The sequence below is a fragment of the Neoarius graeffei genome, chromosome 2 (genome assembly GCF_027579695.1).
Source record: "Neoarius graeffei isolate fNeoGra1 chromosome 2, fNeoGra1.pri, whole genome shotgun sequence".
Lineage (NCBI taxonomy): Eukaryota > Metazoa > Chordata > Actinopteri > Siluriformes > Ariidae > Neoarius > Neoarius graeffei.
This window is the reverse complement of record NC_083570.1, coordinates 60,446,716-60,471,435: the sequence shown is the minus strand read 5'-3', so window position 1 is coordinate 60,471,435 and position 24,720 is coordinate 60,446,716. Positions and strand designations below refer to the sequence as shown.

Genomic DNA, 24,720 nt, shown 5'->3' with positions numbered 1-24,720 from the left:
AGTCCATCGGGCACCAACACCCATGCCACAGTGAAAGTCACAGAGATCATAATTTTTCCCCATTCTGATGTTTGATGTGAACATTAATTGATGCTCTTGACCTATATCTGCATGATCTTTTGCATTGCACTGCTGCCACATGACTGGCTGATTAGATAACTGCATGAATGTGTAGGTGTACAGGTGTTCCTAATAAAATGGACCATGAGTGTATGTGCGCGCTCATCTCACCCTTGATCATTGCGAATGGCTCCGATGACCCCCAGCACCAGAGGCCAGCCTGGGCCAAGGCTGTCTCCTTGACTCTGCAAAATCTGGAGCACACACTCAAGCTGCTTTTGCCTGATATCAGAGTGTAGGATGTTAGAAAGCTCCTTCAGAGGGTTCAGCAACAGGAGCTGCAGTCTCTGTGAACATAAAACCACTAGGATCAAGGCATCTATAAACTTTCCAAGAAAATGAAAATACCGTTTTATACAAATTAAGTTAAACCATGAGTCCTAGGATATTTTCAGGATAATTTCACTACCTTTACTTTTAAGCTCTTATCTTGGTCATTATAAGGGCTAGCCAAACATCTTATATCTTCTTGCTTTTTCTTCTTCTTCTTCTCAGACCAACTGAGGCTATCCAGATCTTCCATCATTTGATATGGTAATACTTGTACATGTTTTATATTAGGGCGGCACGGTGGTGTAGTGGTTAGCGCTGTCGCCTCACAGCAAGAAGGTCCGGGTTCGAGCCCCATGGCCGGCGAGGGCCTTTCTGTGCGGAGTTTGCATGTTCTCCCCGTGTCCGCGTGGGTTTCCTCCGGGTGCTCCGGTTTCCCCCACAGTCCAAAGACATCCAGGTTAGGTTAACTGGTGACTCTAAATTGACCGTAGGTGTGAATGTGAGTGTGAATGGTTGTCTGTGTCTATGTGTCAGCCCTGTGATGACCTGGCAACTTGTCCAGGGTGTACCCCGCCTTTCGCCCATAGTCAGCTGGGATAGGCTCCAGCTCGCCTGCGACCCTGTAGAACAGGATAAAGCGGCTACAGATAATGAGACGAGATGAGATGTTTTATATCAACCTTTATATCAATGAGGGAAAAAAAAGATAGTCTTTTGAAATTTTCACATGCATTTCACTATAAAATGTTGGCAATAGCTTTTCAGAATTGTGTTGAGGATTGTCTGGAATCTGGCAATATTTGAACCATAATATTGGGATACTCTATGACTTAACAATTTGAAAACATATGTGCTTAGTGTCTAACAGAATTAAAGGTAATTGTTTTATTTGCTGTGATTTCAGAAAAGGATTACTCAAGAACATATCGTTGCACAGAGAAAGAACTAGCATTAGTGGAAAAGGCAAGTTCTGCTGTTTATTTTAATATTCTATGTAGTTGTTGTAAAGCGATAGAGATGATGTGACTTTTTCTATATGAGAAGCAGGAGTCTGAAAATGGGTGAAGAAATATGATGACATTTGGGACCTGTGTGCAATGAAAAGGTTCCATTATCGGAAGATTTCTATTCTCATAGGAGTGGGCTCTTCTATAATGATAAAATCCCACTGCACTGTTTGAAGAGTATGAAAATGATGCAAATAGTATACTACGGCCTTCACAGTCAGCAGATCACAACTGAACTGAACACCTATGGGAGGTTTTAGACTGATGTCTTTGACAGCACTCTCCACCACCATCATAAAAATGCCAGAAACAGAGGAAATAGACATCAACATGAAGAGTATATATGAATAGTAAGCTGTTTTCCATGAAGGTGCAGATACCTGGTTCTGTGAAAGAGGAGGGTCATGTTTGTAGGCAAGGCCAGCTTTGATCAAAGACGTGACTGCCTCAGCTCCCCACTCCCTCATACGTGTGTTAGGGTGTTGGCACACCTGACAGAAACAAAATGATAAGGAAAACGCATCGTTTGAAACTCAGTGCATTCAAATTATGAATGAATTGCGGTACACGTGTATATAATGTTATGGTACACCAGTACCATACATGCACACAAAAAGAACAATTTGTTGACTTTAAATCTGACTTAGAACTAAATATGGAACAGAACACAAACAGAGCTGATCAAAATGCAAGCAATACAGAACTGACAGGATTAAAAAAAAAAAAAAAAAACACACACATGCCAAGCGTAATTTAACATGGCTTAAAATATCAGTTAACATAAAAGCTTTCTTTTAAAAATTGATCTGGAGTGCCACAAAATCAACCCAGTAAAAGAATAACAACTACAGATCAAGAGACACCCAGCACTCAGGAAAAACAAACAAGTCGAATGGATCACTTGTGGTTTGTATGGATTGGCTGATTCGTGTGATTAATATTTCACAAGTATTGAGGTTGTAGTTAAAAGGCCAAAGCCGACATTTTTTGGTTATTTTGCAAACGTTATTGGTTTGGCCCATCCACTTGATTCACGGTGTGATTAGCTTGGATGGTCCAATTTTGGCAGGGCTTCAAGTTTCTCAAGCTTACTAGAACAAACAGAACTGTTTCTGCTAAAAGAAAAACAGTCAAGAATTATGTACAAGTGAAAAACGAGATTAGGAACTTACCTTCTGCAAAATAGACATGATGCAAGAAGAGAGAGAGATGAGACAGAGACAGACAGATTGAGAGACAGGCAGACAGAAAAACAGAAAAATATGAAAAGTACGACATGAAAACAAGTATTCTGTCTTAGAACACAAGACTACAGAGGGTGTCTTGGTTAGAGAAAAGTACATGAGACTACAGGCAGAGAGAGTATGATCAGCTGTGTTGCCTAACACAACAGCATCTTTGTACTTCAATTAAGTCCAGAATTGTGACCATTCATGAAAACTCGCAAAAAATGCATTATAAAAATAATTATGAGTTATCCTTATACACCTCATATTTGTACTTGAATACTGTTATTTCAAAAAAGCATTTAGATAAATAATTATTTTTAGAGGAAAGTTAAGTACTTTCCCCCCAAATGTCTGAGTGAAAATGTTGAATATTTGCATCCAATGTTTATTTGTACAATAATTTTTGCCCATTCACTTGAAGGGTCCCAAAATTCTGGAGTGCCCTCAGTCAGAACTTATCCTTTAGCCCATAATCAAAAAGGTGCTTTATTGCCAAGCCTGCAGTCACTGGATTCCTTCAGCTACCTCTAATAGGTGTGCAGTAAGAGGTCTCCATAAGATTTCTATGCGGTCCATATTCACCAGGCCTGTCTCCAACAGCTTAGCTACTGCAAACAGAGATGGCTCCTGCTGACCAAATATGAAAGAACATTAGAAACTTGTGTAATGCATAAACACACACACACCTATTAAAACCATAATTAATAATAGAGTAAAATATTAAGACCTCTAGAAATCTATATAAATGTGGGGTACAAAGAATTTTGATTGATCAAATAATTGCACGAAAACTGTACTCAGCAAACACAACACGCACTCTCAAAAGTTTGGACACACCTAATTCAATAGTTTTTCTTTATTTTTATTAATTAAAAGACCATGTCTTAAAGTAATGATGGATGTCGTTTCTCTTTACTTCGGTTGAGTGATTCTTGACACAATATGGATTACTACAGTTGTGGAATAGGGCTATTTACTGTATTTTTATTATTTACCGTTTGATCTCAAATGCATTAAGGCAGCAAGAAATTGCGCTAATTAACTTTTGACGAGGCACCTGTTAATTGAAAAGCATTCCAGGTGACTCCCTCATGAAGCTGGTTAAGATAATGCTAATAGTGTACAAAGCATCATTAAGGTAAATGGTGGCTACTTTGAAGAATCTAAAATATGAAATATATTTTGCTTTTTAAACACTTTATTTGCCACATAATTCCATGTTATTTCATAGCTTTGATGTCTTCAGTATTGCTCTACAATGGAGAAAAATACAGAAAACCAATGAATGAGTAGGTGTGTCCAAACTTTTTACTGGTACTGTATACAACTGGTCATTTTCTAGGGTTCCAAAAAAAATTGAGACGTGGCAGCAGAAGACTGGGAAAGTTGTGAAATACTTAAACAAAACAAAACAAAACAAAACAAAAAAACACCTGTTTGTAACATTCTACAGGTAAACTGTTTAATTCATACTCGGAAAGGCTCAGACTTTCACACGTAAGATGGGGCAAGGTTCACCACTTTGTGAAAAACTGGATAAGCAAATAGTCCAACAGTTTAAGAACAATGTTTCTCAATGGACAACCTCAAATCAGAAAAAATAGGAATGGTATGAAAAATGCAAAGAAAAAAAAGAAAGCAGTGATTTCTAAATTTACTTTGACTTGCATTTCATTACAGACAGTATGAACTGAAGATATTTCATGTTTTGTCTGGTCAACTTCATTTCATTTGTTAATATACATCTATTCCTGCATTTCAGGCCTGCAACACATTCCAAAAAAAGTTGGGAAAGGGCAATTTAAGGCTTGTAATGAGGTAAAAGAATTAAATAATGATGTGGTTCGAAACAGGTGATGTCAACAGGTGACTACAATCATGATTTGGTGCAAAATCAGCATCCAGGAAAGGCCTAGTCTTTGAGGAGCAAAGATTGACCAAGGCTCTCCAGTTCGTCAACAAATGTGTGAGAAAATTATTGAAATGCTTAAAAAGAATGTTCGTCAAAGAAAGATACAAAGGGATTTGGATATTTCACCCTCTAAAATGCACAAGATCATTAAACGATTAAAGGAATGTGGAGGACCTTTTGGTGCATAAGCCCATGTTTACATTAGACCGTATCAGCGGATCATCAGATTAACATTTTTAAAACGATTAGTGTGCACACAGCAACACCAATACACGATTTGCGTGCACACAGCAACGCCAATACACGGATACGCTCGGCTCCGCAGGCATCCTGCGCTCCAAATCACTCCGCCCTGAACAGCGAGTGCCCTCTGGAGGGTGCGCACTCCGGCCCTGCCCAGCTCACAGAGCGCGCGAGTGAAGTGTACGAGCCACGATTCGGGACTGAGCCGCTGTGTGTGTGATCCCAGCACATATCACTTACTACTTGCAAGTGGAAGGATGGCAAGCCTAAAGACAATCATAACTACACAATGGGCAGTATTTGCATCAGTATTTGCAGTATTTTCATACTTTTATACTCTTTAATGAAAGGTGATACAAGGCGGAAGTCCGCGCCGTTTTTCAGCAGTCGCGTCACATGACCAACACCAGCGAATCAGGAAGGTGGATGTCACAGTGACGTCGTCCAATGACGACGCCAGCTAGACCTCAGCACAGCGTATCCGCGTATTCTCAATGTTTACACAGCACCGGAGCTGACACGATCTGGATTGAATACGTGGACCCTGGCGGATTCCCGTTTCCCGGCATTTCCAGGCGGTTTAATGCAAACGGACAGTGCATCCGCGAAGAAAACGAGACAGATATGGTCTAATGTAAACTTGGCCTAAAGGGCAAGGACACAATCCTAAGCTGAGCACCCATAATGAGGCACATCAAGTGAAAATTCAAATTCAATCCAAGTTGCTTGAAACTAGTCTCACTGAATTCAGAATTGAATGCAGAACAACATGCTTTTTACAGAATTAAAATATGTTTATCCGTTCTTGAGATATTACAAATAAAAAAATTTGGAAAAAAAAAGGCTTAATTTTTAGAAAACTGCTGTAATATTATGTATTAGGATAACATGGTCCAAAAATGGGGCAGCATGGTGGTGTAGTGGTTAGCACTGTCACTTCACAGCAAGAAGGTCCTGGGTTCGACCCCAGCAGCCAACGAGGGCATGTTCTCCCAGTGTCCACGTGGGTTTCCTCCGGGTGCTCCGGTTTCCCCCACAGTCCAAAGACATGCAGGTTAGGTTAACTGGTGACTCTAAATTGAGCGCAGGTGTGAATGTGAGTGTGAATGGTTGTCTGCGTCTATGTGTCAGCCCTGTGATGACCTGGCGACTTGTCCAGGGTGTACCCCGCCTCTCGCCCATAGTCAGCTGGGATAGGCTCCAGCTTGCCTGCGACCCTGCACAGGATAAGCAGTTACAGATAATGGATGGATGGATGGTCCAAAATGGGCCTCATTAATGAATGAGATCAAAAGTTTTTCTTAATAACTTTTTTTTTCAATATATTTACATGAAAATTGGCAGGCGCACAGATGGTTGCATACTGAATACAAACTTTGAAAAATTAATAAAAAACAATTTTACAAATTAGTATTTAATAAGTATTATGCTAATTAGGTAAAACCGTCAAATTGGTACACCTCCAAGTTTCACTAAATGGCTTTATTTGTGCAATATAAAGCTGATGTTAGCTCTCATTTATACATCACAAAGGAAAAATCATTGTTAATTACAATTACAAATTACCAATACAATCATAAAATATGCATAAAATATGCATAAATAAGCAGTGAATGTCATTCACATCTACTATTCTCTATCAAAATTTAAAAAAATAATAAAAGATTATTTCTAACACCCTCTGTGCTCTGTAGGCCTTTGCATTTCTAAATAGGGCCTACTAGTGTTTATATTAAAGAATATAAATGATTATTTCGATCAATATTCACAGCTTTCACGGCGAACCTTGAAAAAACTGTGTGATTCACATCCAATAAACAATTCCAGTTAACTGAATTGAAATTGACACTCGTGTTTCTGACTTCCGGTTTTTAAAAATATTCCGACCACTAAGATCTCAATATTTTTCATTAAAACAACTAGTTATATTCTAAAATAGTCATTTATTTACATGAATCAGTTCTATTTGAAAAAAAAAAAGTCGGTAAAGCGGGGTGGCACGGTGGTGTAGTGGTTAGCGCTGTCACCTCACAGCAAGAAGGTCCGGGTTCGAGCCCCGTGGCCGGCGAGGGCCTTTCTGTGCGGAGTTTGCATGTTCTCCCCGTGTCCGTGTGGGTTTCCTCCGGGTGCTCCGGTTTCCCCCACAGTCCAAAGACATGCAGGTTAGGTTAACTGGTGACTCTAAATTGACCGTAGGTGTGAATATGAGTGTGAATGGTTGTCTGTGTCTATGTGTCAGCCCTGTGATGACCTGGCGACTTGTCCAGGGTGTACCCCGCCTTTCACCCGTAGTCAGCTGGGATAGGCTCCAGCTCGCCTGCGACCCTGTAGAACAGGATAAAGCGGCTACAGATAATGAGATGAGATGAAGTCGGTAAAGCTATGAAAACTCACTTCAAAGTCTCCCGTGAATCATAACATCAAAACTAGCAGATGGAAAATTTTGCTGATACTTCATCAGAAACAGTGAGGGCTACAGAACACCCCTGTAAAAGTTATCTGATTGATATTCACAAGTAATCCAGTCGGAAACTGATCAGAAGAGAGAGAGCCTGACCGCTTTCCCGTGACTCAAAAAGCACCGGCAGTTTCCCGACATCCCGTGAGCAGAGAGTGCACTCTCTGTTGTACCAACTTCAACCTGCTGTTACTCCCAAAGTACTCAACAGATCTTAACGAAATAAATTTCTTTGGAAAGCAGAATTTATAGGCTTTTTAATGATAGTATTCAAGAGTTAAGCAATGACAGATTTGGAAACTTCAATTGTGCATGCAGACACTCATTTTCAGAGCACGGACAGCGAGCATCTGATATGCCTACCATAATCTCTGATCCCTCAGATGGCACTGCATCAAGAACCATCATTCATCTATAACAGATATAACCACATGGGCTCAGGATTACTTTAGCAATCCTTTCTCAAGCACTGCAATATGGACTTACATCCATAAATGTCAGTTAAAACTTTACTTTGTCCAGAAGCGCTGTTGGCTTCTTTGGATTTGGAGGCATCTGGGATGGACCATCACACAGTGGAAACATGTTTTGTGGTCAGATGAATCATTATTCTAAGTTTTTTTTTTTTTAATAAATGGACGCTGTGTGCTCTAGACTAAAGATGAAAAGGACCATCCAGACTTTTACCAGCATCAAGTCCAAAAGCCAGGGTCTGTGATGGTATGGGGTTGTGTTAGTGCCCTTGGCAAAGGTAACTTACACTTCTGTGATGGCAGCGTTAATGCAGAAAAGTACACTGAGATCTTGGAGCAACATATGCTGCCTTTAAGACGACATCTTTTCCAGGGATATTTCAACAAGACAATGCAAAACCACATTCTGCACACATTACAAAGGCATGGCTGTGGAAGAAGTGAGTGCCTGTCCCCAACAGAGAATGTGTGGCGAAATTTGAAACGAAAAATATGACAATGACCCTATATTGTCGCACACCTTAAGAACTGCTTGCAGGAAGAATGGGAAGAAATAATACTTGAAATTCTTCATCACTTGATGTCTTCAGTCCCTAAACATCTTTTAAGTGTTGTGAGAAGGAATGGCAAAAGTGATAAATGTTTTACTGTCCCAACTTTTCTGAAATGCGCTGCAAGAATTAAAATGGACTGTTTATTTTGGAAATAAATAAAATTCAATTGGTAAAATGTCAAATAATGTTGTTGTACAGTTTTGAGTGCAAAAGAGGTCAAAGATGATTTACAAATCATTGTTTTCTGTTTTAATTTCAACATACCGTCCTAACTTTTTCTGATTTGTGGTTGTACAATTCCAAGGAATTTAGTGGTTTCACCATCAACAATTCATATCATCATCAAAAGATTCAGAAAATCTAGAGAAATCCCTGCGTGTAGGGAACAAGGCTGAAAACCAACATTGGATACCCATGAATTTCAATCTCTCCGGCAGCCCTGCATTAAAAATGACATTCGATATAAAGGATATTACTACATAGGCTCAGGAACATTTCAGAAAACTGTTGTTGGTAAACACAGCTTGTTGTTGTATCTACCATGCAAAGCTAAAGTCATATAAACAACATCTGCTGAATTCTCTAGGCTTGAGCTCATTTGAGATGGACTAATGCAAAGTAGAAAAGTGTACTGTGGTCTGACGCGTCTACATTTCAAATTGTTTTTGTAAATCATGGACATTGTGTCCTCCAGGCTAAAGAGAAAAAGGACTATCCAGAATGTTACCAGCACAAAGTTTAAAAGCCAGCATCTGTGATGGTATGGGGGTATGTTAGTGCCCATGGCATGGGTAACTTCCACATCTGTGAAGGCCCCATTAATGCTGAAAGCTGCATACACATTTTGGAGCAACATGTGCTGCCATCCAGATGATGTCTTTTTCAGGGACGTCCCTACTTATTCCAGCAAGACAATGGCAAGCCATATTCTGCATGTTACAACAGTGTGGCTTCATAGTAAAAGAGTGCAGGTGCTAAACTGGTCTGCCTGCCCCCCCATTGAAAATGTGTGGTACATTATGAAGCACAAAATATGACAATGCAGACCTTGGACTATTGAACAACTGAAGTCACATATTAAGCAAGAACGGGAAAAAAGTTTGATGTTCAAAACAACAATTTGTGTCCTCAGTTCCCAAACGCTTACTGAGTGTTGTGAAAAGAAAAGGTGATGGAACACAGTGGTAAACAAGTCACTGTCCCAACTTTTTTGGATCAAGTTAAACATTAAATATCTTATCTTTATATTGTATTCAATTGAATATAGGTTGAAAAGGATTTACAAATCATTGCATTCTGTTTTTTATTCATGTTATGAACTAAGAGTTTTAGACTTCACTGTATACACACCTTGTTATTGCCATAAGCCATCTCCATAGCTTCCATGGACAGGGAACACAAGGCATTGATGAGATGATGAAGAGAGACATCATCCAGGTATCTGCACGTGCAAAAAAACAAAACAAAAAAACCAAAACCATTTAATATAGCAATAATCCCCAGTGTTTCCCCTAAGTTTACTGGTTTGGGTGGGGGGCTGCTGGATGAGAATGGTCACCTGCAGGACTCCTCATATTACAGAGCATTTGGACCTGAACAAACAGTTAAAGGAGTCATATTTAAGTCTTCACATTTATTTTCAAAGAATTTTTACCCAATATACTCAGTTACAGGAAAGAAATTATTTCCAAATAAAAATACTTTCACAAATGAAAGTGTTATACTATAGTGATTTAGAGATTAAAATGGCATATGAACCATTTATAGTTCTAATTGATTTACAACTCCAATTAGAAAGTCGGAGAGCTTATTTCTTCTCTGTGTAATTTTTCACTGCCCTCTGCACTACCCATCACTACTTTGATTTATGTGTTGAGTGAAGAAGTATAGCAGGAGACTGACTGTGCTCATTTGAAATAACGTTTATTTAAAATGAAAAAAACCCACCTCATTTTCTCTACCTAGCTAACGATGTTTACAAAGTGATATCATATTCCAACATGATCTCACTATGAATATTCATAACATAAGCTAACTTTATACAGAGTGTGTCTGAAGACAATCACTCACACTTTAAAAAAAAAAAGGTGTATATCCTCCAAATTTTGCCACTTGGGGTTCTGACATTGCTAATTATTGTTTGAATCAAATCTTTTGAATCGTTTGAGCACACAAGAAGAGAGCAAAGCGGACAGGAAACCGGCAGCTTGAGCGGTGGATGCTTCTTCATGGTCCAGGTGCATGCGCACACTCCCATTTTTGAACAGGTGCACTTTCCATGTGGTCTTAGTGCCTGCACTCCTGGTTTTTTTTTTGGACCTTCAAATGTATGTCGGGGAGACTTTCAGAGGGGGCGCGGGGTCACCCCCCAATACCATGGTAGGGGAAACACTGATCCTAGAGTATCCTATGAGTGAAGTGCAAGATGATGCAGAACTTACTGGGAGCTTTCAAAGAGTCTGGAGAGGATGTTGGAGATGACTGGAAGGTCTGTCATTACAGCAGTTGTTAGAACCTGTGAAAGAAACAAATGCTGGTAGGAGCTTATCTGTGTGTAAAAAGATGGATTTGGTTCAAGGTAATTAAACATACAGTGCTGGGACCCTCCACTGCTCTCCCAGGCTTCAGCGCTCCACCGACCCCTGGCTTCAGACCCAAAATCCATACTAAGTGCTGAGATAAAACAAACAAAAGGGAAAACATTAGTACTGAACAAACATATACGGGTATACTTATCACAGCATTGTTATAAGGTAATAAATCAATGTTACAATGACTCATAACCCTGAGGCACCGAAATATGGGTTTTAGTGCCAATGAGACAGGTTTTTTTTTTGCATAAATAATGTTTTTTTTTTTTTAAATGACATGCAAATGCCTTGAAGTTAATGAACAACCTGTCTGTAGTGTGCATAAGCACAACATGCCCATGTGTGTACATATAATGCATTCCAATTTTGCAATAAGCATGGGGCAATAATAAAAATGTTTTTTAAATTTTGATGGAGAATAAAGAGGTATAGTAAAATCTGCTCCAGATTTTGCACACCAGCTGTATGCAAACAAACAAAAATCAATAAGAGAACTGGCTAGTGAGAAGCATATGCAAATAGTTTTGTTATTACCTGCAGGGTAGCAAGCACTAGCTGCCAAGAGGTTCCCAACACAGCCCCATGACAATGAGCTAGATTCAACAGAGTCCGCATACACTGGATGTTTTTTGCTGTGAGCTAAAACAAAGAGAGTCACTTGAAGGTGACATGTTATACCCCTTTTCCACAAGTTGACACAGTTCCCTGAGGTCTTAATGAAATGTCTGACATACCTTGGGCAAAATACCACAAGGATAAAGCACCCCACCACCCTTCTCACTCTTATTTTGAATAGTATTGCTCAATTTAAAATTACTGTAAATAAATGGTGTCCGCTTGTCATCCTGGTGACTTGTGTCAGTTGTCCTACCCATCATGACATTGAGACTTATCGTAGACAAGAACATTTAAATATATTTTTGAGCTAGACGAAAACAGCGGAAATGTCTTGCTTAACATGCTCTTTGTTCATGCAGAAATCCCTCCAGTAAAGTTAGTCTGCGGTTAGCCATTCGGAATTTAGCAAACTAGAAACACTGCAAATGTTAACTTTACCAAGCTCCCTCTCTCCCTCCATCCATCGTCCTCTAATGCCGCTTTTCCACTACAAACGCGGCTGAGTTGGGCTGAGCCGTGCCGTGCTGAGTTGGGCTGAGTATTGCTGAGCGGGGCTGTTGGAGTTGCATTTCGACTACAACCGCGCTGAACCGTGCTGGCTGGAAGTGGGTGGACACATTGGGTGGAGTTAGCGAAAGTGGGTGGACGTCAGGTGATGTCGTTAAGCAGCGCAAACAGTGACATCAGTGAGCTTTTAAGCGGTAGTCTCACGACCCGAATAGTAAACAATAAACATGGAGGACATGGAGTCGTTAGTGTTGCTGGTCTTTGTGCTGTGGCTTGTTGTCACCGACAACGCCAACAGATACTGGCAAGAGCGCATAAGGCTTCAGAAATTCTCGTAATTCGTAATTCTTCTCCTTCCGGGTTTGCGGTGTTTACAGATCCCAGCGTGCTCGCGGGGCGTGTGTGGGCGTGTGAGGACACTCCTCCTCACCAATCAGTGCACAGGGGAGTGTCTGCTCACGCCCCCAACCTCACTCGGCTCGCTTTGGCTCGCTTCAGCCCCACTCCAAACCGGTGCGAGTTTTAGGGGCTAAGCAGGGCTGAAGCGAGCTGAGTCGTGCTGGTTTTTGGTAGTCGAAACGCGAGCCGTGTCGGGCTGAAGTGAGCTGAAAAAGGGTAGTGGAAAAGAGCCATAATCCTTTAAATAAATCTATTCTGCACCCTTCCTTCCATATAAAATCATGACAATGGCAACCATGTAAAAACATATTATATAGGATAGTCCTTTATCTGTGTACTGTATGAAAATCAGCACACCCAAACACCAAAATACTGCAAATAGCCCAAAACATGTTTTGAACTTGAATTCCGTCTTGTGAGAATTGATCCTTCTTGATTTCCAATATTTGTTGGCATAATGGGTATAGTTAATTGTGAAGTATTCAAGCCCCTTCCAAGGAATTTTGTCCACCCGCTTATCTGTCATCTTAAAGGATGCTAGAAAATTAACTTTCTAAGATGGTGTGGGACGAGCCTATTGCTCACCAATGTGTTCAAAGCAGCGCGTCTGTTCCAGGCCAAAGTATATTTCAGCAGACGCCGTCCATGCACTGTGCACGCACCCAGATTTTGTAACTGCATGGACTGTACACGTTGACTGTGCATGTGCAAAACTAAGCAAACAGTATACACTGATCCATTAGTTGTAGTGCACACATGTTCAGCTTGTGCGCTGACACGTTCGCAAAGTCATGTATACTTTGTAGACATTCATGCACGCGTCCAGATCCGCATTGCGTGAAGCTGGGTCTGCAGAAGTATACTTGGGCACTTACTGTCTTGAGGGGGAAAACAAAACAAAAATGAAGCTGATTTTACCTGCAATTGTATTTACTTTTAATTTGTGTTGCATTGTTTGTTGTAGTTATTATTTAGTTTGTTTAAATTAATTTTTATTTTTTATTTCAATTAACGAAATTATTTTTTCCACTGCTAATTTTAGTCTTAGTTTTTTGTTAATTATATTAACTCTGGTGCACAGATCACTGAAAAATTGAGTTTTTCATAATATGTCCCCTTTAAGTTATAGTGAAAAAAGGAGGAATACATTCCCGAAATATCAACCCTCTGCATTTTATAGACAGGAATTAAAGACTGAAATAAGCATTTGGCAGTATTTTTGTCTTACCACCACAGTGCCCTGGGGTTGTGCACTCAGTGGCTGTCCCACGGCCACCACCTGCTGATGAGACTCACTGGAAGGACTAATGATCTGCACATTCTGGCCTTGAATAGAGTATGCTGCAACACACACACACACCATATGCATTCCAAAAGGTCCCAAACACCCACGATATGTAAATACCAACTAACCCATACTTCATGACTCACTTTTGTTGGAGAGGCTAACTGCGTTGCTGCAGAGTACCGTAAGAGCATAGTGTGGGGGAAGGGAGGCTTTACAGATAGCAGTGATGAATGCATCTCGAGGGGTCACAAGGCCGAGACGACCACACAAAGACGCCATAGTCAATTCGGCCTTCAGGATATTCTCTGTAGCCGTCTCATCCGTACTTTACCACACACACACACACACACACACATTATATTTTATATATAAGAAAAATATTTCCTCAATAAGAGATATGTGTACAGTCAGTCTGACTGAATAGTATTTGTAAGAAGGCCTCTTTTACCTTGCATCTAGTAAGAGAGAAAGAGCTGCTAGTAGACCACACCAGCACGCACTCACCATCTCTTCCCACACCTGGTGGGGTTCTGTAACAAATGCACATTTACGAAGGCACCTTAGTTCCAAACAAATATTATAACACAGCTCAGTATATCAAGTGGGTCAGATGTGTATAGTAAATAGACATCACTAAAATAAACAGTTGCAATCAGAAATATTGCAATCAATCAATCAATCAATCAATCAATCAATCAATCAATCAATCAATCAATCAATCAATCAATCAAATCAATCCAACACCCCTCACTCTAAAAGGTATTATGGTAATGTGTATAGAATTGAACGAAAATGTATAACAATATACAATTAAAGCCGCAAGCGGCCTCGACGGGCCCTCGCGCCAGCGGCCAAGGGGGGCGGGGGCATGCGTCCCCGCGAAATACCTTCCACAGCTTCTTCGGCAAGAGACATTACTCCCACAATGGCGACAAAGCACAGAATCGGACACAGAGTACACGGTGCGCTGAGATGTTTTCATGGACAGAACATTTTATGCCATGGCTTCCCAACCAAATTAATGTATTTACCTCATCAGTCACCAAGCTATAGCTACATAGGATTGTCTTCTGTTAGACAGCTATTAGTCTGTATGTAACGCTACAACACTTGCTCCCGACTGCCTACACATTCCTCACAAGTCATGTGTGTTTAAGGCAACCAAAACAACATACTCCTGGTGCCTCATGATTGTAAACACCTCTCCTGCAACTGCTACAGCGCAATGAGCGCCCCCAGTGGTCCACAAGTCATGTGTGTTTAAGGCAACCAAAACAACATACTCCTGGTGCCTCATGATTGTAAACACCTCTCCTGCAACTGCTACAGCGCAATGAGCGCCCCCAGTGGTGAAAGTTCACCAAATTTGGTATACATGTCAAGGGACCTATGAAGAGTTGTTTTGTAAAGTTTGATCAAGTTTGACCAATCAGAAGCCGAGATATAAATTGTTGCCTGAAAACAGCGCCCCCAGTGGCAAAAGTTCACAAAATTTGGCACATATGTCAGTTGACCTGTTAAGAGTGTGCGTCTCAAGTTTGATCAAGATTGAGAAAATAGAAGATGAGATATTGATTTTTGAAGAATAAATTTTTTGGTTTCTCCCATGTCAGTAGGTGGCGCTATGCTGAACATGAGCGATTATGAGTTGGAAAAATAAGTGTCTACAACAGCAACGTACTATCACAAGGTAGTGGTGTGAAGGAAAAGCATTATGGAATTATTCACCAGAAACCCGTTTTGGAGCAATTGCGTCGGCCAAAAACAGCGCCCCCCATGGACGAAAATTTCCAAAATGTGGTATACATGACATGGGAGGTAGTAAGAGGGTGGCCGTGAAGTGTGACCAAATTTGAGGAAAGATTGGAATTTTTGCCCAAAAATAGCGCCCCCAGTGGCGAAATATCACAGAAATTGGGTAACATGTCAGAAGCCCAATGAGTGATTCGCGTGTGAAGTATGAGCAGTTTTGAGCAATCAGAAGATTTGTTATGAATTTTTAAGCATGTAAAATTTTGCATCGAAAATTGATTGACGTATAACTTCTGAACGGTTTATCCTACGTGAAACGTATTTAGTAACTTTTGTCAGCCATGTCTGTAGATGATGTGTATCAATTTTGGTGACATTCCTATGAACGGTCTAGGAGGAGTTGCGCCGTCTTCGAGGCCATGCATTTCGCACAAAAGTGAAATTACCTCACTTCCTGTTGGGCGTGGCTAGTGCATTGGCATTACATTTTTGTCCGGCTTAGTGAGATACATATGCGTACCAAATGGCATGCCACTACTACAAACTACATGGCACCCAGGCACCTTAATGCGGGAGGCCAAAATCACAACGACTTAGGGGGCGCTATAGAGGCCCGGAGCCCCGGCCAAGTTTGGGCTTCTGGTACTGAGTAGCGGTGGCAATTCTCGGAACTGGTGCCAAATTTCGTGCGTTTTCGCCCATGGCAAGCGCCCCGAAAATGGCCCAACAGCGGAGAAAAATAAAGAAGAAGAAGAAGATGATGACGGAAGAAGAAGAAGAAGAAGAAGAAGAAGAAGAAGACGGAAGAATAATAATAATAGTGAACTCTTACAAGAACAATAGGGCCTTCGCCCATAGGGCTCGGGCCCTAACAAGTCTTAGTAAACAGAGGAAGAATATTTACTGATACAGACAAGCAATTTTGATAAGTTAACATAAATGAAAAACCTTAGTTCTCTTGACAAATGTCTATGTGCACTCAACATCCAACCGCAGTACTTGGTAGAGCGTCTTTTTGCCTTGATAACCTCTAGTAAGTTTGGTAAGTGCTTACAAGTTTGACACCTCTCTCATGGAATCTTTGCCCATTACACTCTTATGCAAAAGCTGTTTTGCAAAATGAGGTTTGATTGCTGTCTTGCTGCAATGACTTTCTTTAAATCCCACCAAAGGTATTCTCTGGGCTCTAAATCTGGAAACTAAGAAGGCCACTCCAGGACATTGCAGGACTGATTCCTTAACCAACTCTGGTTAACTTGGAAGTGTGCTTGGAATCACCATCTTGCTGGAGAGTCCAATTATAACCAGGGTTCAAGTTCACCACAAAACGCATAACATTCCTTTCCAAAATGTCTTGGTATTTCTGTGAATCCATGATGACAGTCACATGGTCAAGACTACCACTTCCTACAGCAGAAAAATATCCCCACATCATCACTAAACCACCACCATGCTTGACGATAGGGATTGTATTCTTCTGAGCATAAACCATGCCTTTCTTGCATCACATAAACCACTGATCCATAAGGCTAAACAGTTCCAGTTTTGCTCTGTCACTCCATAGATCTGTGTCCCAGAACTCTGTAGGCCTATCCAAATTCCTTCTAGCATATTCTAGTTAACCATTCTTGTGCTACATGGTCAAGAGAGGCATGCATTGTGGAGCCTGACCATGGAGTTGTTGGTGGTTAAGTGATCATCTTATGGTTGCCACTGACACATTTGTCCCAGCCTTCATTGGGTCATCCTGTAAGTTTTTTCCTGTACAGTACTTCCTATGATGTCTCTAGGAATGTTTAAGGTCTTGGAAATCATCTTATAATTTACCCATTGACCTTTTGGTGCAATGAAATTATCTCCTCTCTCAGCCTTTGTGACAGCTCTTTAGTCTTCACCATGATTGGAACACACCTTGAACACATGGCAGTACGGTGGTACAATGGTTAGCACTCTTGCTCACAGCAAGAAGGTTCCAGGCTCAAACCCAGTGGCCGACAGGGGCCTTTCTTTGTGGAGTTTGCATGTTCTCCCTGTGCCTGCACGGGTTTCCTCCGGGTGCTCCAGTTTCCCCCACTGTCCAAAGACATGCACTTAGGTTGCTGGCTACTATAAATTGCCCATAGATGTGAATATTTGAGCATGAGTAGTGTGGTGGCTGCCAGCGGTGCCTTTATATGCCTTTCGACTTGGCCATGTTGAGCTGTGTCCTTCATAATTCAGCTATTCAGCTGGAAGAAAGGATGATTCTAATGCTATTGAACTCATGGAAATGGTGCAATACAAGTCCATTATCAGTAACACCTACAGTGGTGCTTGAAAGTTTGAGAACACTTTAAAATGTTCTATATTTTTGCATAAATATGACCTAAAACAACATCAGATTTTCACACAAGTCTTAAAAGTAGATAAAGAGAACCCAGTTAAACAAATGAGACAAAAATTATTATACTTGGTAATTTATTTATTGAGGAAAATGATCCAATATTATTGTGAGTGGCAAAAGTTTGTGAACCTCCAGGATGAGCAGTTAACTTGAAGATGAAATTAGAGTCAGGGGTTTTCAATCAATGGGATGACAATCAGGTGTGAGTGGGCACCCTGTTTTATTTAAAGAACAGGGATCTATCAAAGTCTGATCTTCACAACACGTTTGTGGAAGTGTATCATGGCACAAACAAAGGAGATTTCTGAGGACCTCAGAAAAAGCGTTGTTGATGCTCATCAGGCTGGAAAAGGTTACAAAACCATCTCTAAAGAGTTTGGACTTCACCAATCAACAGTCAAACAGATTGTGTACAAATGGAGGAAATTCAAGACCATTGTTACCCTCCCCAGTAGTGGTCGACCAACAAAGATCACTCCAAGAGCAAGGCGTGTAATAGTCGGCGAGGTCACAAAGGACCCCAGGGTAACTTCTAAGCAACTGAAGGCCTTTCTCACATTGGCTAATGTAAATGTTCATGAGTCCACCATCAGGAGAACACTGAACAACAATGGTGTGCATGGCAGGGTTGCAAGGAGAAAGCCACTGCTCTCCAAAAAGAACACTGCTACTCATCTGCAGTTTGCTAAAGATCACGTGGACAAACCAGAAGGTTATTGGAAAAATGTTTTGTGGAAGGATGAGACCAAAATAGAACTTTTTGGTTTTAATGAGAAGCGTTATGTTTGGAGAAAGGAAAATACTGCATTCCAGCATAAGAACCTTATCCCATCTGTGAAACATGGTGGTGGTAGTAGTATCATGGTTTGGGCCCGTTTTGCTGCATCTGGGCCAGGACAGCTTGCCATCATTGATGGAACAATGAATTCTGAATTATACCAGCGAATTCTAAAGGAAAATGTCAGGACATCTGTCCATGAACTGAATCTCAAGAGAAGGTGGGTCATGCAGCAAGACGACCACCCTAAGCACCAAAGCTGTTCTACCAAAGAATGGTTAAAGAAGAATAAAGTTAATGTTTTGGAATGGCCAAGTCAAAGTCCTGACCTTAATCCAATTGAAATGTTGTGGAAGGACCTGAAGTGAGCAGTTCATGTGAGGAAACCCACCAACATCCCAGAGTTGAAGCTGTTCTGTATGGAGGAATGGGCTAAAACTCCTCCAAGCCGGTGTGCAGGACTGATCAACATTTACCGGAAACGTTTAGCTGCAGTTATTGCTGCACAAGGGGGTCACACCAGATACTGAAAGCAAAGGTTCACATATTTTTGCCACTCACAGATATGTAATATTGGATCATTTTCCTCAATAAACAAATGACCAAGTATAATATTTTTGTCTCATTTGTTTAACTGAGATCTCTTTATCTACTTTTAGGACTTGTTTGAAAATCTGATGTTGTTTTAGGTCATAATTATGCATAAATATAGAAAATTCTAAAGGTTTCATAAACTTTCAAGCAGCACTGTAACTGGGTGGTGTTTATATAAACACATCACAACTAAAGCAAATCAAGGGTCGTTTAATCCAACTCTAGGTCATACAGACTAGCAGTAGGTTTTAATATTAGCAATATTATATAGGGGTTGAATCAAAAAAAAAAAAATCCAGCCACTAGGGGTCCATAAGCGTCCTCTTGGTGCCAGTCCCAAGCCCGGATAAATTGGAGAGGGTTGCGTCAGGAAGGGCTTCTGGCGTAAAACCGTGCCAAATCTAACATGCGGATTGAAAAAAGAAATACCATACCGGATCGGTCGGGGCCTGGGTTTACAATGACCGCCTCCGATACTGTTGGTCAAAAGGGTGCCGGTGGAAAGTATGCTACTGTTGCGTCAAAACGGAGAAGGAGAAAGAGAGGAGGGAGGCGTGTTAGGAGAGAGTGTGAAAGATGGAAGGGAAGGAGCTTAGAATTGAGGGTAGGAACACAATGTGGGAACATTGGCAGTGAGAGAGAGTTAGCAGGTATGATGGAAAGAAGGAAGTTGGACATTGTGTGTGTGCAGGAGACGAGATGGAAGGGAAGCAAGGCCAAGAACATTGGAGGTGGATGCAAGTTGTTTTATTCTGGTTTCGATGGAAAGAGAAATGGTGTTGGTAGTGTTTTGAGGGGAGAGTTGGTCAACAGTGTGATTGATGTGAAGAGGGTGTCAGATAGAGTGATAGGCATGAAGTTGGAGATTCAAGGAGTGGTAATCAATGTCGTGTGCACATACACCCCACAGGTTGGATGTGAGAATGAAGAGAAAAGAGTCTTCCTGGGAAAAGATGGATGAAGTGGTAGAAAATATACCGAGGGAAGTGCGAGTGCTGATAGGAGCAGATTTCAACGGACATGTTAGTGAGGGAAACAGAGGAGATGAAAACGTGATGGGCAGATATGGTGCAAGAGAGAGAGAAATGTGGAAGGGCAAATGGTGGTTGATTTTTCAAAGAGGATGAATTTGGCAATAGTTAATACATACTTCGAGAAGAAAGAGCAGCACAGGGTGACGTTTAAGAGTGGAGGAAGATCTACACAGGTGGACTACATACTCTGCAGAAGAGGTAACCTGAAGGAGATTAGAGACTGTAAAGTGATGGCAGGGGAGAGTGTAGCTAGACAACATTAAGTGGTCATGTGCAGGATGAGCTTGAAAGTGAAATAGAGAAAGCGTGAAATAGTGGAGCCGAAGATTAAGTGGTGGAAACTAAAAGAGATTGATCATCAGAAGGAGTTTAGGGAAGAAATGAGACTAGCATTGAGTGGTAATGGAAGTCTGCCAGAAGATTGGAATACTACTGCTGTACTAGTAAAAGAGGCAGCAAGGAAGGTGCTAGGGTGGTCATCGGGAAGGAGGAAGGAAGACAAGGAGACATGGCGGTGGAACAAAGAAGTGCAGGAAATTATAAAAGAGAAGAGGCTAGCCAAAAAAGAATTGGGATGATCAGAGAGATGAGGAAAGTAGGTGGTTAGACAGAGAGATGAGACAGAAGGCAAAAAGAGCGGTAGGGAAAGCAAAAGCAGATGCATACCAGGAGTTGTATGAAAGACTGGAGACCAAAGAAGGAGAGAAAGACCTGTACAGACTAGCTAGGCAGAGAAACAGGGAAGCGAGGGATGTACAGCAGGTAAGAGTGATGAAAGATGGAAATGTGCTGATAAACAGAGAGTGTATTAAGAAGGTGGAAAGAGTACTTTGAGGATCTATTAAATGAGGAGAATCCAAGAGAGAAAAGGTCAGATTCATTGGAGACAGCAAATCAGGAAGCAGAGTTGGTTAGTAAGGATGAGGTGAGGGCAGCCATGAAAAGAATGAAGACTGGGAAAGCAGTCGGACCAGATGGTATCCCGATTGAGGCTTGGAGATGTCTGGGTGAGACAGCTGTGGAGTTCCTACCGAGATTGTTTAATAAGATCCTAGAGAATGATAAAATGCCAAATGAATGGAGAAAGTGTGCGCTAGTCCCAATATACAAGAATAAGGGATATGTACAGAGCTGCAGTAATTACAGAGGGATAAAATTGATGAGCCACACCATGAAGTTATGAGAAAGGGTATTGGAGGTGAGACTGAGAAGAGAGGTAGCAATCTGTGAACAGCAGTACGGGTTTATGCCAAGGAAGAGCACGTCAGATGCAATTTTTGCTTTAAGAATGTTAATGGAGAAGTACAGGGAAGGTCAGAGAAAGCTGCATTGTGTGTTTGTAGACCTGGAGAAGGCATAAGATAGAGTGCCGAGAGATGAGTTATGGTATTGTATGAGAAAATGTGGAGTCAATGAGAAGTATATCAGAGTGGTGCAAGACATGTATGAGAACAGTGAAACGGCAGTGAGGTGTGCAGTTGGAACGACTGAATGGTTCAAGGTGAAGGTGGGACTTCATCAAGGATCTGCTTTGAGTCCTTTCTTGTTTGCCATAGTGATGGATAGCTTGACAGATGAAGTGAGGCAAGAGTCACCATAGGACATGATGCTTGCGGATGATATTGTGATATGTGGTGAAAGTAGAAAGGAGGTTGAGTTGGGTTTGGAGAGATGGAGGTATGCATTGGTACGAAGAGGAATGAATGTGAGCAGTAGCAAAACAGAATACATGTGCATCAATGAAATGGAGATGAGAGTGTAGGGAAGATGCAAAGAGCAGACGTAAAGAAAGTTGGTGAATTCAAGTACCTGGGTCCAACTGTGCAGGAAAACGGGGGCTGCGATAGTGAGGTAAGAAAGCGAGTGCAGGCAGGGTGGAGCAGTTGGAGAAGGATTTCAGGAGTCATTTGTGATAGGAAAGTCTCAGCAAAAGTGAAAGATAAGATGTATAAGACAGCAGTGAGACCAGCTATGATGTATGGATTGGAGACCGTACCCTTAATGAAGAGACAGGAGGCAAAGTTGGAGGTGGCGGAGTTGAGGATGTGAAGGTTTGCGATGGGAGTGACAAGGTTGGACAGGATAAGGAACGAGCACATCAGAGGGACAGCACATGTGGAGAGCTTGGGAATTAAGTTAAGAGAGATGAGACTGAGATGGTATGGGCACATCCTGAGAAGAGATGCAGAGCATGTTGGAAGGAGAATGTTGAGGATGGAGCTGCCAGGCAAACGAAAATGAGGAAGGCCAAAGAAGAGATACATGGATATGGTGAGAGAGGACATGAAAGTGGCAGGTGTGGTAGAGAAGGATGCAGAAGACAGGGAGCAATGGAGATGAAAGATCTGGTGTGGCGACCCCTAATCAGGAGCAGCCAAAAGATAATGATGATATAGGGGTTGAATATGGTAAATATTAGCAAACTATCCTGCTACTATAAAAATACTACATTTTCTCTGCTCATTTTCTGTATAAAGCCTTAATTTAAAGTAACATCTAGCTCAACAGAAAAGCTTAAAGTTATAAATCCTTAATTTATACGGGGGTTTGAATATTTCTGATTGCAACTGTATATAGCTATTAAATTTTAGTTCTTTTAGGATTTGTCTCCAGCATGTTGCCAGTGCTTGAGCTTGTGTCTCATCTCAAACCTCAATTGTTTTTACAGTGAAATAACCGGTCCTTGGATAACAAAACCAGTTACTTTCTGGCACATCAGAAGATGGGGTCAGTCGACACACTGAAATGTCATTCTGTAATTGTGTGACAAAGATTGATTGGAAATATAGGCAGCACTTAAAAGGTTAGCCAATTGCCCTTGCCAAGGGTCCACGGGTTTCAGGATTACCAATGTAAGTCTCAAACTGATTCTTTATTAAGGCTATGGTCACACTACAGCTCGCGATGATTATCGATGATGATTATCGATGAAAATGAGGCGTTTGGTGGCGATGCTTCCCTGAGCTTCATGAAGTATTCCCAAACCTATCTGCGAGTATTTGCCATTTAGTTTGCCGGCAAAATCATCGCCACCAAATTTCAGTGCATGCATTAAAATTTTTTGTGACGTTTTTGGCCACTCACGAGATGGAGACACACCCAAAAAACAACTCCTGAAACTCGGAGAACATTTGCTGTGCATCACACAATTGGTGGTGATGCTCCCAAATTTTCATTGCAAAGTATTCGCAAACCAATCAAGCTATAGTGTGACCGTAGCTGAAGCAAATGACTAAACAGCTTTCATACTTGTTCAAAATGACTTGCATAAGGGATCAGCGCTTACGTGGTTCCTGAGACATTTCTTCACTCTGTGGTGGGAGACCAAGCTCCACCTCTTCTCTGGCAGCAGCCTCCTTTTCTTCCTTGGCCAGCTCCTTCTCGATAACAGAGGTGATGCTTCTCACGAGGTCGAGTAGAGCACCAAATGCCACAGACATAGCATAGCCCTCAGGGATAGAAGGTGGTTCCACTTTATCCAACATCTCCAGACTGGTACAGAAGAGCCATAGAGATGCTCAGTGAAAATCCAAAGCTACATATTCTAATTAGGGATGGGTCATGATTTTCAGATATTCAGATAATTATTAAAAGCTAAAAAACTTAATATTTTATGTGACAATCGTCTTGTCTTAAAAATATCTTTTCCCTTGTTTTTACCAGTGCCACAGCACCTGGTAATAAGTAACACATTACTACCACCAGAAGGTGGCGGTAATATACTTACAAGCTGTATGCCAACCGCCATTAATCAACATAATAATTCCCATAATATTTTTACTTGTAGGTGTCAGTAAAACGGATGTAGCATTGTGAGATTAGATGCTACTGTACAAACCAGAGAAAGCTGTCAAAGTTGTGTAGAACTCTTTCAGGGGGGGATAAATAAATAAAAAATAAAAGGAGAGGTACAGTGAAGACACTGTCAGATGAAGCTAGCATTTGTGTATGTGCGTGTGTGTGTGTGGGGGTGGTGGTGGTGGTCCATCCTCAAAGAATGGTGAATAATTCCCAGTGAATATCAAATAATAAATCCCCATCCCTAATTCTGATTTAGTGTATTTGCTTTTGCAAATTTGTTTTGTACTGCTTTTGTTTTAAATTGCTTTGTATTTACTTTTAAACAACATTGCATAAAGTAATATTCAAACTAGGGATGCACCCATACCACCTTTTTCAGACAGAGTAGGAGTACTTAGATTTGTGTACTTGCCAATACCGATTACCTACACGATTACTTAAGGCAGTATTTCTTCCTTAAAAATAACAATTACCTTGCCTGGCATCGCCAGACCAATACTCAAACTTAAGCTGGTGCGCTAAACTTTCACCAAATCCTGTCAGACATACAGCAAACTTGTCTTTCTTGTTGACAAAGGCTTCAAGTGCAGTTGTTTGTTCTTTGAAAGAAAACACACAGTCCAGGTAATTTAATACGGACATGATCAGTGGCAGCCATTGGTTGTGTAGAAAAGTGCCTTAACGGTGCTCCTCCATTTGTCTTCAT

General features: G+C 41.1%; 1 protein-coding gene across 2 annotated transcripts in view; it reads right to left on the bottom strand.

The window, feature by feature from the left end:
• mon2 (MON2 homolog, regulator of endosome-to-Golgi trafficking) overlaps nt 1–24,720 on the bottom strand; it is a 95,134-nt gene that overhangs the window by 13,646 nt on the left and 56,768 nt on the right. For both annotated transcript variants that reach the window (XM_060914577.1, XM_060914578.1), the window contains exons 12-22: nt 23,500–23,705; nt 14,121–14,202; nt 13,816–13,997; nt 13,613–13,725; nt 11,395–11,499; nt 10,862–10,942; nt 10,711–10,784; nt 9,620–9,710; nt 3,155–3,256; nt 1,781–1,891; nt 232–407 (exon numbers count right to left, since the gene is read on the bottom strand). In XM_060914577.1, the coding sequence (XP_060770560.1) occupies nt 232–407; nt 1,781–1,891; nt 3,155–3,256; nt 9,620–9,710; nt 10,711–10,784; nt 10,862–10,942; nt 11,395–11,499; nt 13,613–13,725; nt 13,816–13,997; nt 14,121–14,202; nt 23,500–23,705 (1,323 nt within the window). The remainder of the gene's footprint in view (nt 1–231; nt 408–1,780; nt 1,892–3,154; nt 3,257–9,619; nt 9,711–10,710; nt 10,785–10,861; nt 10,943–11,394; nt 11,500–13,612; nt 13,726–13,815; nt 13,998–14,120; nt 14,203–23,499; nt 23,706–24,720) is intronic.